General features: G+C 48.8%; 5 protein-coding genes across 5 annotated transcripts; 4 read left to right on the top strand and 1 right to left on the bottom strand.

The window, feature by feature from the left end:
- Positions 1-504: 504 nt before the first annotated feature.
- CLUP02_02489 (cytochrome P450) lies at positions 505-1,670 on the bottom strand (the record flags this gene model as incomplete). Its single annotated transcript, XM_049281521.1, has 2 exons — positions 505-816; positions 876-1,670. 2 exons carry the CDS (start codon positions 1,668-1,670, stop codon positions 505-507), a joined length of 1,107 nt encoding a protein of 368 aa, XP_049138664.1.
- Positions 1,671-3,108: 1,438 nt separating this feature from the next.
- Positions 3,109-4,615, top strand: CLUP02_02488 (uncharacterized protein; the record flags this gene model as incomplete). The annotated part of the gene is made up of 8 exons (XM_049281520.1): positions 3,109-3,263; positions 3,331-3,454; positions 3,510-3,528; positions 3,577-3,768; positions 3,853-4,009; positions 4,068-4,157; positions 4,219-4,252; positions 4,322-4,615. The coding sequence occupies 8 exons, from the start codon at positions 3,109-3,111 to the stop codon at positions 4,613-4,615; spliced, it is 1,065 nt and encodes a 354-aa protein (XP_049138663.1).
- A 661-nt stretch (positions 4,616-5,276) lies between these two features.
- On the top strand, positions 5,277-6,459 carry CLUP02_02487 (zinc-binding dehydrogenase; the record flags this gene model as incomplete). Its single annotated transcript, XM_049281519.1, has 3 exons — positions 5,277-5,400; positions 5,468-5,487; positions 5,542-6,459. 3 exons carry the CDS (start codon positions 5,277-5,279, stop codon positions 6,457-6,459), a joined length of 1,062 nt encoding a protein of 353 aa, XP_049138662.1.
- A 2,017-nt stretch (positions 6,460-8,476) lies between these two features.
- CLUP02_02486 (glycosyl hydrolase family 28) lies at positions 8,477-9,941 on the top strand (the record flags this gene model as incomplete). The annotated part of the gene is made up of 4 exons (XM_049281518.1): positions 8,477-8,698; positions 8,784-8,936; positions 8,995-9,140; positions 9,197-9,941. Coding segments are annotated over 4 exons (1,266 nt in total), but the record flags the coding sequence as incomplete, so codon positions are not given.
- Positions 9,942-10,178: 237 nt separating this feature from the next.
- On the top strand, positions 10,179-12,648 carry CLUP02_02485 (uncharacterized protein; the record flags this gene model as incomplete). The annotated part of the gene is made up of 9 exons (XM_049281517.1): positions 10,179-10,252; positions 10,418-10,489; positions 10,539-10,640; positions 10,707-11,468; positions 11,528-11,614; positions 11,678-11,737; positions 11,793-11,977; positions 12,033-12,414; positions 12,471-12,648. The coding sequence occupies 9 exons, from the start codon at positions 10,179-10,181 to the stop codon at positions 12,646-12,648; spliced, it is 1,902 nt and encodes a 633-aa protein (XP_049138660.1).
- Between the last annotated feature and the right edge of the window lie 55 nt (positions 12,649-12,703).

The raw sequence follows: 12,703 nt of genomic DNA, 5'->3' as shown, positions 1-12,703 counted from the left end.
TATATTATATTATTAAGCTCGTTTATTACGCTAATTAATTAGGTAAGTAGTCGTTACGTAAGTATTTCCTTTTACTAATTTAATTAGTTAATTTCTAATTATAAGCCGGTTATAGAAAAGTCGTTTAGTAAAAAAGCTACTCAGGGCGACGGTAAAAAGCTAGTTACTTAAGTAGTTCTATTAATTAACGTAGTTTAATATAATAAACGTCGACCTCTCGTAAGTAATAAAGGGCTACGATTACTTAATTCCGTATAATATTTAAAAATCGCCTCCTTTTTCGTTTACTTTTATAAGGTTAATTAGTATAAATCTCTTATCCCGTATAGTATTAAGAAGTCGTCTCTTTTACGTAGCGAGATACCTTACCGATCTATAATAATAGAATTTAATTACTAATTAGTATTAGTATCCTTATTATAAAGTAGTTAGTTCGAACCGTAGTTAACGAAGAGATTAATTAAATTATATAAATATTTACGTAGTAAGTGTAAAAAGGAGGTTCTAACCATAGGTTAAGCTGGCTATAATAATCGTAAATAGGGCCCCTAATTGGCCCCTGCGCAGTCGGCTGTATGCCGCGGTCGAATTAGACTTCCAATCTGACAGATATATAGCAGTGGTCAGAATTCTACCGATTATATCTCCCGAAGCTGTTAAGACACTGAAGCCTTCTTGGGCCATTCGCTTGGAGCCCTTCTCGCTCTGAGGCAAGTTCGATCTAAGAATCGCTTGAAATAGGCTGCCGTTGTCCTCTTTAATACCGATAGATGCCGACGAGTCTTTAATGGCCTCTTTTGCTTGACCTTCCATGTTCTAACAAAATATTAGACTTGTTCAAATTTATTTAGTGGATGCACAATTTATCGACTTACCAGCAAAATCTGGGTCACTAAAGTCAGATCTGACGATACTCGTCGGATGAGCCACATTGGGAGTTCAAACGCGAATGATAGAAACCATGGGAACTGTCTGACAATAGGGGTGAAGTGAAGTAGACCGATGATACTTGCTCTCCACTTTTGGGCCTTTGCCTGGTCTTTTAATAAGTGCATGTCGCCTGTCTTGCCAAGCGCATGGGCGCAGTAGAAGTCGGTGGTATAAGCCAACAGCGGGACACGAATGTTGAACGGATTGCCCTCCCTGGCGTAATTCTTGAAAACTTCGCAGAGTTGTTCAACCTTCTCGTGGATGAGTCCTTCGTGGACAACCACAGACTGCTTGGAGAAGAAGCCAGAGATGGCAGACCGGCGCATTCGATGAGTATCGTGGTTCAAGGTCCCAAAGATGCCACCAGGAGCGCCCTGGACACTGGCACTTGGCGAGTACTTGTCACGGCGAGCGCTCCCTCCAGCGAACAGGACATCGAAAAAGTGGTGGTCACTGACGTGAAGTTCGTGAGGGTTTATGCGTACGATAGGGCCATAGTCGTCGTGCATCTGTTGAATCTTGTAGGCGAAAGTCTTGCCAGGTGCACCAAAGAGTTCGTGGTAGGTCTCATACCAGCCAGTGAATGCTGTCAGTTTGGGACCAGGGAAATTTGCGAGAGGATGGAACGAGATGTTGTAGATCCCTACACATATGAGATAAAGAAAAAGGAGTCCTGGGAAGATCGTGACAAGGTTGCCCAAGAAGAGTCTGAAGGTAGTGTCGTTCACTAAGATACCCATGGTCAATAGATTTTTCTTATTACATGTAGAAGGACAACTTTAATGCCTGGCTGGCGAAGGAGAGCAGCTTTGAAGTATTTCAATGCTGCCGCTAATGGGATATCGAATTTTCCTAGGTTTTCCCTCCTGACACCTCAGCGAAAGAAAATGAAGTGCCCGATGCCAGCTTTCTAGAACATTTATCAGACCAAGGTAGACGTAGATGCGAGAGACCTGACTATTGCCAGCGGCGAGCTATATGATCACCGCCTTGTCTCTCATGACGCCCTGGCATGATTCTAGACAACCCCCAACCATCCGCACCGCTTGGCCACTCCACCGTTGATTAGCTACTTCTAGATGTTTTGCTGCATATTTCATGCAGATCCCCTGCACTTGAGGGGCCAGCTCAACATCAGTACATTGCGGCACGGCTACCAAACTATCCCGGATGAGCAACATTTCATCTTGGGGATTATGGACTCCGAGGTGCTGCCCAGCGAATTCCAAGAATAAGATTTGTTTGATTGGTACCGACTGGCTAAGAGGAACAAATGAACCCAGCAAGACGTCAATGAAGGTTACAATGTGTGCGTGCTTACCCCCAACCCAATCAAGCATGGTTGGGGCAATGCCAGGAATGGCAACGCTTCGGCCTTCGATCTTGCCCCATGACGACTTCAGCGTAATCGAGCATTTACCTCTTTCGTCCATAGTACAAGGACCCCAAATGCGATGCCAAGGCGAACATAACACAAGGATTCGGATACACCAGTTTAGCGTAGGCCTTGCCGGTACGCCGACGACACCATCCGCAGGGTAATGAGTCTCCAACAAATCCGGAGCTCGGAGTTACACTGATTACGGCCTTTATGCAGTCAACATGCACAGTAAGAGTTGCATCACAAGCCAACAGCATGTGAGGTTTCATCGGCTTGGCATGTAGGTACTTCGAAGTTCAGGCAGGTTATACGTGTTGGAACCTCTAGTCCGAGGAGTGTATTTTACAGCGAATTGGATTGCTTCATTGCGCCAGGTGGCTGCTGATAAAGATAGAAAAACATCGACATCAGGTTTTTCTAGATTGACGGCATCAAAAGTGAACAGGTGAGGGCCTTCTCAGTTTGGATAGTACCCTGTCTGTCTCATGGAATCACCGAGCTCCAGGGGCAATGGCCCCGAAATGCAGTAATAACGCCTTTCCCACCTTGGCTTCATTCACAAATCAAGTTTTCTCTTTCAACTGCGAGATATTCGATAAGTGAGACATAAAAAAAAACAGGAGGTATGATCTCCGCAATCCAATCAGGTGAATATTCATGAGCGTCTTAGTCGTGTTTGGACAAGTATTTATAAACGGCTGCCTCATATGTACACTTCATCAATAGTAAGGACCACAATCTCACGTTGCTCATTTCCAGAACCTACCATTGTGTATTAATGAACGAGAGCATCGGCGATGGCTTGCCTCGGCGTCCGTCAGACCCTCATCCAACAGCTCAGGGGTAAAGATCTTCGTATTCCGGATCTCAGCCTGCTTTTCAGAGAATGGCCAAAAGACGCAAGCCCTTGCCTGGAAGGCCTTCGAACTCTTTCTGGAGAGCGGATCGCAAGGTACGGCACCGGATAAAGCCTCCTGTCAGTCTTTAGCAGTATGGTTAGCTGACTAGGCTTTGTTTAGCTTCACTGAGTTGCCCAAGAGCCGAATTTCAATGTCAAGAATCGATGTAGGACTGTTCATATCAACTTGGTACCCTGGAGTGAACCTGGAACGGGGAGATATCCTGTGTTGTGTAGTCCTCTGGGTGCGTTCACTTTCTTGTCAAGTTGTATGCAATTAACTCCGGCTAAACATTTCAGCTATTCACATGGGATGACCGTAAGTGTACGAGATGACTGCTACAGGTTTTTCGACTGACTCTAGCAGAAATCGATGAAAAGGGGGGGCATCTGTACGACAATCTTCAAGCCGCACACGTTTTCCGGCGAGAAACCCTCGAATACGTGCGACACTGCCTTCGTCTTTCCGACAATGAGGCCTCCCATGAAGTCCGGACGAATTATATCATCGCTTTCTTCAAAGTGATTGGCGATGCGGTGTGCGAGGCTTATGACTACGGTGAGTCTTTGGCCGAACCTCTGATCGCACCGGGTTCTCTCAGGTCAATTCGTTGCTATCTCTGACTTATTATGCATCAATCAGATCACCGAGAGATTCTTTTCGATGAGATCAAGTTCTTCATAGAGACCTCCGAAACAGAACAGCAGCGTCGGCTTGGCCCTGAGCTCCCGTCTACGCGAGAATACATTGCAACCAGGATGGGAACAGGCGCAGTTAACGTCTGCTTGTTCTTCATTGAGTATGCATATTCGAATACATCTACTTCGGGAGGTTATTGGATGCGCTGACCTTACTAGCTATGCCTGCGGGGTCTCTGTCCCGATCGAAGTCCTCAGAGAGGTGGAGATGAGGACATTATGGGACCAGGCGAACATTCTCGTATGGGCGTATGTTGACTAAGTACTCATACCAATGCGTGTGTATCAGAGCACTAACGGAGACAACCAGCGTCAATGACCTCCTTTCTCTTAAGAAAGAGATAGTAAGCCATCCTCAACGTGGTCTTTCTTTTCTTCTAATAGTAGCGTGTTTGCTGACTCTCAGCCCGAAGGCACAGCAAACGGTCGAGAGCATTGTCCCCTTGCTCTTCAGAGAAACGGAAAGTCTTGATGTTGCAGTCTCCATGGTCACTGAAATGATCCACAAGGCTATCACTGAATTCAACCATGCCGCCGAGTGCCTGATGGCTAAGTTTTCCGATGATGAAACATTAGCGGCTAACCTCAAGACTTACATTGATGGTTGTAAATACATCTGCACTGGCAACCTGACTTGGAGTCTTCAAACAGGCCGGTATGGCCTTTCGCAGCATTCAATTTCCGGGGGCTTGGCTATGCGCTTGTAAAGGGAAAGACTGCAACATCCACAACAGCTTCAGTTAGCTAGTCCTGCAGTAGTTTATGAACAGAAGTAATGGTGACGATTCCTTCGAAACGGCAAGCGCGCAATAAAATACTTCGGACTAAGTCAACTCTCTCAATACCGTGCTACAAGATTACGCAATTGACTATAACGTTATCTGGTCATGTCACGATTGTAATTACCAAAGCCGCGGCGCCCAAGGCCCTTAGCGCTTATGAATCAGGTAAGGTAGCTAGCTCATCGTATGAACTTCATTTGTAATGGCCATACCTGCTGACTATAATTGCCGTGATCTGGCCGTTTCCCCATCGACTGCGGCATGATGCCGGCATACAAGTCTCTAGTTTTCTCTAATGCTGATTCTTTTTCAATCTTCGACTAAGTCCGCCGGATTGAAGTACCTAAGACGGGGCATCTTGGAATGATACGTAATTTGATATTACCCCTCATCCGTACTACGTATCTATGCACCAACGCCATGCCACAGTCGATGGGATATGAGCTGACTAGATCAGTAGTCAAGTTAGACGCGTTGGTATTTCAGAGATAAATCCAACAGAAAGCGTTGGTGAAAGAGCACTTACGTGCAATCTTCACCTCTCGATAGTGCAGTTACATCGATCCACCGAAGAGACCCAAATACCATGGTGCAAGCGATCCCCGAAATAAGCAGGCAATGGAAGGTTGTCGGTGAAAATGGATTAGATCCTCTACAGTTTTCGGATGAGAAGTCTCCAGAGGTCGGTGATAGCCAGGTTCTAGTCAAAAGTTGGTGCAACACGTTATCCCTGATCGCCCCTTTGTACGTATTATAATCACTAACACCTGCTCCTAGTACAAGGCGCCACCTTGAACGTTAGTACTCAGTCCCGTTTGATTTGTATTCCAGTTGACTGAGCTTGCCGATAGTACCGAGATGTCACAATTACTGAGGGCACATACCCTTGGGACGTCAAACCGGACGTTGTCCCAGGGTCTGACGGCGCAGGCACAGTACTAGCTGTCGGAAAGCATGTTACCCGATTCAAACCAGGCGATGAAGTGGTTACGGCGCTAGCTCAGAGATACGTCGCAGGTCCACTCAGCGACGACCTTCCACAGTCTGGACTTGGTGCCGTACTCGATGGCACTTTTCGCACCATCGGGGTCTTCGGCGAGCAGGGTCTCGTCCCGCTGCCTCGAGGCTTGAGCTTCATTGAGGGCGCAGCCCTGACTTGTGCTGGTGTTACTGCTTGGAACGCCCTCTTTGGACTACCCGGCAGGCAAGTCTCGGCCGGGCAATGGGTTCTCACGCAGGGTACGGGCGGAGTAAGCATCTTTGCCATTCAATTCGCCAAAGCCGTCGGAGCGAGGGTCATTGCCACCACTAGCTCTGCCGAGAAGGCCAAACTTCTTGAGAGGCTCGGTGTTGACCATATCATCAACTTTCGTGAGACGGTCGATTGGGGAAAAGAGGCCAAAAGGTTGACCGGAGGCGTTGGCGTGGATTTGGTCGTCGAAGTTGCGGGACCAAAGACTCTGAGACAAAGTCTTGTCAGCTGCAGACTAGACGGAACTATCATCACCACGGGGTTTGCTGGCGGTAACCCGTCTGAGCACGACATGCCAACGTTTTTGGATTCGTGGCTGAGCCTAGTTACGGTTCGAGGAGTTTGGTGTGGCAGTCGGCTACAGCTTGAAGAGATGTCTCGAGCCATCGAGGCCGACGTAGACAGGTTGCGCCCTGTCATTGATCCCAAGGTCTTCAATCTGGAACAACTAAAGGAGGCGTACGAGTATCTGCAGTCAGGAAAACACCAAGGAAAAGTTGGCATTGAGATCAATTGAAGCGGCTGAGCATTGCTCAGATAAAAAATGTCTTTAATTCGTAATTCCTCCACGAAGGATGTCTCTTCGATGCAAAAACAAGGTTTCTTATGCATTCTTCGCTGGGCATCACTTGTGGACATGAACCAGGTCTTGATCTTTCTCTGTAACTCATCATCGTTGTTCAGTAGACACCAATAATTCATAGTTCATTGGGTAGGAAAGCTCCATCAGTATCCCAAGAGATATGTCTCTGGAAGCAGGCATTAGTAAGGCTCAAGGCAACCTTTCTGACGAGTTTGCACTTGGTCAGAACGATGTACTCAGGGTGTTTTAAACCTTGACTTTGCGGCACAAAATACCAAACACCATGAATGAAGCATGAAGAGCAAATTGGCAGGACATTTGCTATTCGTATAGGTAGACGCATCGATGAACGAGGATAGTCTAAGAGACCCAGCAACTGATCATAGACCAAGGCACAACACCAACTTCGTCAAATGACTTATAAACTGTGCCGACAACCAACTTGCTGCTTTCTGTTGAGTCATGGCTAACTTATCTCATACTCACCAATGCAGCTCAAGATTGAGAGATGCAAGAAGCAAAAGTCTAAGCTCCTAGTATTTGGCCAAAGCTTCCCGAAAGGAGCTTCTCCGCAATGGGTAGACAAAGTCAATTATACTACACTCACTATAGGCACATGGCCTGTGTTATGCCCTTTGTTTTCAATAAGAGTAGAGTTCATGCAAACTTCGTGCCCCTAACTCTAAAGTCAAAATTTTCTGCCGGCAGATTATACCCTCAATCCGAAGCAATTCTGCCTCAGAGTGTCAACATTCTTCTACCTGCGGGGCAGAGATTTGTCACTGAGATCAATTTACGTCATTCATCCTTTTCATCTGCTCTCATCTCCAACACTCATGCTCATCTGCACATGTTTCGGATGATTGCTGACTGATATTTCGCTCGCGACCAATTCGTCTGGTCTTAAGAAGGAAACTTCCAAACTCTCCTCACTCAATTGCCAGGTGCATGTTGAGCAAATCGTTCGGCTGAGTATTCGGCAAAATATTCCCTCGCTTAGCAATTGTCCACCAGCGAGAAGAACGGATCGTTAAACTTCCCGGAGAAACGAAACGAAAAGAGCGTTGCCCCAAAACGCAGAGACCATGACGGGACGAAGCTGAGGTGGTGCGCGTGTCCAGCTGGGAAGCAAATGCTTGATTCAGGCCAATCGTCTTGCAAGATGTCGGACGTTAAACGTCCCGATACCTCACAAGTGCCATGCGTCTAAAACCTTCCGACTTTGGCGCAAACTTCATTAGATGACCAGAGCTCATCATTGTAAACATGACTTGCTGAGACTGCGCTTATTGATGAATTACAACATCTCAACTGGCTTTTGAGGCTTCAACAACGCCTGTCCCACATCCCGGCTCCAACCTCTGTAGCGAGTGTCAGGTTAATTGCAGATTCGTGGAATCCGATGGGGGTCCCTGCTTTCGGGCCCTAGGCCGGTTGGTTCGACGCGACTCTAACTCAAAGAGATTAGTCGGTGGAGACGGGAGCGAATAAGGGGTGGTGCGCCTCAACTGGGCAGAAGATAGCAACTTCACCCGCATATCAACTCGCACTCTGACAACGCTTGTTGGTCGATGTCATGTTCCTGATTGACATGAAACGCTGTCATTAGAAAGATGCACGTCTTGATCCCCGCAAAATCCTTCTTGCTCAAGAATAAGCGCCTGATCGGTGCAACGGCCGACGCACTAAACAAACCTAGACAGATGATGTTGGCCATTTCAAGTCATATCGACAGAGCCCGTTGATTCCGAATGGATCCAACCTAACAAAGCCCTGCAATATCCACCGAGCCGCGTTGCCAGGCATGCCAGTCATTCCCAAAATGTGTTGTTCACCCGTTCGGACGGATGAGGGTCTACAAATGTCCTCCAATCAGTGAGGCCATATTCTTCTTCTGTTGCGGTCGCCAAGAATGGATCTGGAAGATATATAACACATTACCTTGGCACCCTACTTGGCGTTTGTTTCCCCAGCCAGTCTCCGATTCTCACCACCACTCACTTTCTTGTTCGATTCACTATTACCGTCGTTCTCTTTTCTCCACGCCAAGATGGCCAAGTTTTTCGCCCCTGCTGCGGCTCTGCTGAACGTCGTTCTGGTAGCGGCGTCTCCTCGTGGCCACCACGGATCTCACATTCGTTACACAAACACCATTCCTCGCGCAAGCAACGCAGTAAGTCAGCCCTATGCGATCCACGATCCATCTGATGCGCGCCAAGACCCGGCAATCTGACTGACCCGTTTCTCGCCCACTTTAGACCGGCTGCGTTGTCACCAAGTACGACGACATTGCGAACGCCGTCAAGACATGCACCGATATCACGCTCTCTAACATTGCTGCGCCCTCCAACGGTGCTATCGATCTCTCCAAGCTTCAGACAGGTACCAAGGTCACCTTTGACGGCACAACCGTATGTTTTTTCTCGACTTGCCACTGGAAGAAAGATCTGGTGCTAACTCCGCGCTCAGACTTTTGCCGATACCGTCGACAGCAGCTTCGACCCCATCATCATCTCCGGAACCAACATTGTTGTTACTGGCGCTCCCGGACATGTGATTGAGGGCAATGGTGCGGCTTACTGGGACGGTCTTGGATCCAACGGTGGTGGCGACAAGTGAGTGACTACTTCCTTAAGGCAGACGAAGATTTAGAGCTAACCATTGAAATCAGGCCTAACCACTTCGTTGTCGTCAAGAAGACCACCAACGCCAAGATCACCAACCTGAACATCAAGAACTGGCCCGTCCACTGCTTCTCCATGACCGGCAACCAGGGTCTCACTGTCTCCGGCCTCGTGCTCGATAACTCTGCCGGTGACGCGCCCAACTCCAAGAGCGGCAGCAAGGCCGCCGCCCACAACAGTGACGGTTTCGACATCTCCTCCAGCGACAACGTCCTTCTCGAGAACATCAAGGTACACAACCAGGACGACTGCGTCGCCGTCACCAGTGGAACCAAGATCACTGTCAACAATCTCTACTGCTACGGAGGTCACGGCCTCAGCATCGGCTCCATCGGCGGCAAGAGCAACAACACCGTTGACGGCGTTGTCTTTTCCAACTCCCAGGTCGTCAAGAGCTCCAACGGCTGCCGTATCAAGTCCAACTCCAACACCACTGGCGAGGTCAGCAACGTCACGTACAAGAACATCACCCTCACCGATATCGACACCTACGGCATTGATGTCCAGCAGGATTACCTCAACGGTGGCCCAACTGGCTCGCCCACCAACGGAGTCAAGATTTCTGGCATTCACTTCATCGATGTGACTGGAACTGCCACTAGCGACGCCTACAACTACTACATCCTCTGCGGTGACGGCAGCTGCTCCGACATCACCTTTGAGAACACCAAGATCACGGGAGGCGGCAAGACCAGCAGCTGCAACTTCCCCGCCAGCGGATGCCCGGCATAATCGAAAAGACCGTTCTCTGTAAATATTCAAACAATGTGAATAAGGATACAATGCATATATTACGATCTCGTTTTCGCCGACGGCTTCGGCAATCCGGCACGGGGCATGTGGGACTTCCGGCGCCGGGTGGGTCCTGGAACAGCTTAGCTAATTGAATCATCTTTCATCATCAGATGCCCTAGCTCGATCAGTGAACAGTGAACTGACATGTCTGCTAATCAAGTATGAATGATCTTCATGACGGTTATCGAGACTTTCGATAGATCCCCGGATATTGGTGACCGTATTGTAGCTTTTGTTGGCTCCTCATTGTCACGTCTTCTGTTAGAGCCGATGTGTTCCGTCCACGTCTTTTAAGGGCTTGACCAGCGCCCTCCGTGGCGCCTTGGCAGACCCCTCAGACTGCATTTAAGCAGCAACGACCCCTAACCCCCCAAGCCTGCACTACCTTACCGTCCTTCCTATGAACATTGCAGCGACCGGACATGGACTCTGAAAATACACGAAATCAGCCTTCGAGCAGCGCACCACGTCGACAAGCGCTCAATGTGAGCATTGAGGTCAAAAAAGGCTGGGCGTTGCTAACAATCTCGCAAGGTCTGCGCGCCATGTCGTGAGAGGAAGACGAAATGTGATGAAGCGAAACCTTTTTGCGGGCGATGTAGAAGGTTGGGGCTGCAATGTGGATATATCGAGACCGTCACATCGAAGTAATGTAGTATGCTTGCCCTCGTGAAGAGTTACAGTCGACTGACTTTCATCAAGGAAGAACCTCTCTGTCACGGAGTTGAATGACACACTGAAGCGGATGGAAGCTAAGCTGGATGCTCTCATGGAGAGTACTCACGACTTTCGAATCACTTCAGATGGGCAGTCACGGCTACAGAACCATCACGAACCGACAGTTGAGAACCCTGACCCGATGGAAGCAGTCAGTCCGATGAGCGTATTCTCGCCTTCCAAGCTGGGATCGGTCCAGATACGCCAGGAACTCGCCATCCCGGAGAAGCACTACACGGCACCACAGCATCTTCTCTCCTGGCCTTGTTCTCCGGTCACTCTGACGGAGCTTGATCTACGATACCCAGTCGCGTTGGAGATTCAACGACCCAAGATACGCAGAAGTAGAGCACCCCCACGATGCCTTGTTGAAAGTTCCTCGCGAGATGATGGCTGGCTGTCCAACCTGTCGCTGGCGCAATTGCGTGACCTAGCCGACTCTTACTTCAGTCACTTCCACCCGCAGTATCTTGTATTAGACGAAGACCGATTCTATAGCCATCATCTCAATCAAGCTCTCAGAGTGGGGTTTGCTCGCAATCTTGATAGCTGCTTGGTGGCACTCGTCCTCTCGCTCGGCTCTGTAGCTGCCTGCCAGACTGGTAAAACAGAATGGGCCCAGTCCGACTCAACGGATGCCATGTTAGATCACGAGGCTGGTCTCGGGTTCTACACCATTGCGTGCGATATGTTCCGAGATGTTGAAGAAACCGACTGGGTGAGCGTCCAGTGTCTTTTGCTCATGGCGTAAGTAAAGCTTGGATCTCCTGTAGGGAGGCATTTTGAACGCTAATGGCGCTTGACAGTCTTTACAACTCATCAGTCTTGAGAATTCATGACTCTTGGAGTTTCATTCACAAAGCGTGCTCTCTGATCATGATCTTGCTGCCGCTGTAGGTCCGGTGATTTGTAGGTTGTTGGCCAGGATGCGAAATTCACTAACAGGTTGGCATCAGGCAGGCGAAACTTGAAGCGCACCACTGCCAGCTGTACTGGATTGCGTATCTGCAAGAAAGGTACCAACACTTTCGGCTTTGGCCCTCAAAGTCTTGCGTGCTAATCAAGTCACAGCCAAATTCTTGTCGAGTATGACTTCCCGCCTAGCGGCTTGAGTAGTCTCGAAAGTGCAGTGCCCTTGCCGCTACTGCCCGACTCTGGCGCAGACTCTCAGGGCAAAGACACGCAATTCTACTTCTTGGCACTTGTTGCTATGAGGAGACTCCTAAACCGAATACACCTTCATCTGTATAACAAAGGTCAAAGAACCTCCGTTGTGCACGAGATTTGTTGCGAATGCTGATTCAACTATAGAAAGAGTTCAGCCCCCATCCCATTCTATTCTGGGCGAATTGAGCCGTCAAATCGAGGAGTGGAAAGCGTGTCTCCCAGTCGCGCTCCAATTCGAGACCTTCTCGCTTGTCGAAGAGGTCAGGCTCCTTTCCTCGCATCCAGTCAGACCAATGCAACAAAGGTTGAGAGGACACCTGAAGGCACGCTATTGCGCTGCAAAGACGATCCTCTACCGTTCTCACGTGCACCGCTGTCTGCATGCCTCGGCAATCTCTGCTCTATCCGACGAAGACATGTTAGGCGCCAAGGTAGCGGTTTCCTCTGCCATCATTGGGGTATTGCATGGTGGGATTCTCCAGGAGCCATTCGGGCTCCTTCTCTTCCCCATCAACTCTTGGAGAACGTAAGCATCCAGTCACTCTTGATGACCGACGACCGTCTAGCTGATGTACCTCATAGTCTTTTCGGAATCGAAATTCAGATCAAGTTCATCCTACGCAATGAAGAGCTGTCTAAAATCCTATTGCCGGAAGGCTGGGAAATCACACACCAGGCTCGAGAAATGGCAGCCGGAGCGGCGTCTCGGTTTTCGCCAACGATTGCGAAGGATTGTGAGATTCTTCGCATGCTGTCTTGATCAAAGGAGATATACGAATCATCCAGAAGAGAGATAACCGCAACCAGCGTGTCAT

This window comes from Colletotrichum lupini, chromosome 2 (assembly GCF_023278565.1).
Source record: "Colletotrichum lupini chromosome 2, complete sequence".
In the NCBI taxonomy this organism is placed as follows: domain Eukaryota; kingdom Fungi; phylum Ascomycota; class Sordariomycetes; order Glomerellales; family Glomerellaceae; genus Colletotrichum; species Colletotrichum lupini.
The sequence above is the reverse complement of the archived record's forward strand: the minus strand, read 5'-3'. Positions and strand labels throughout refer to the sequence as shown.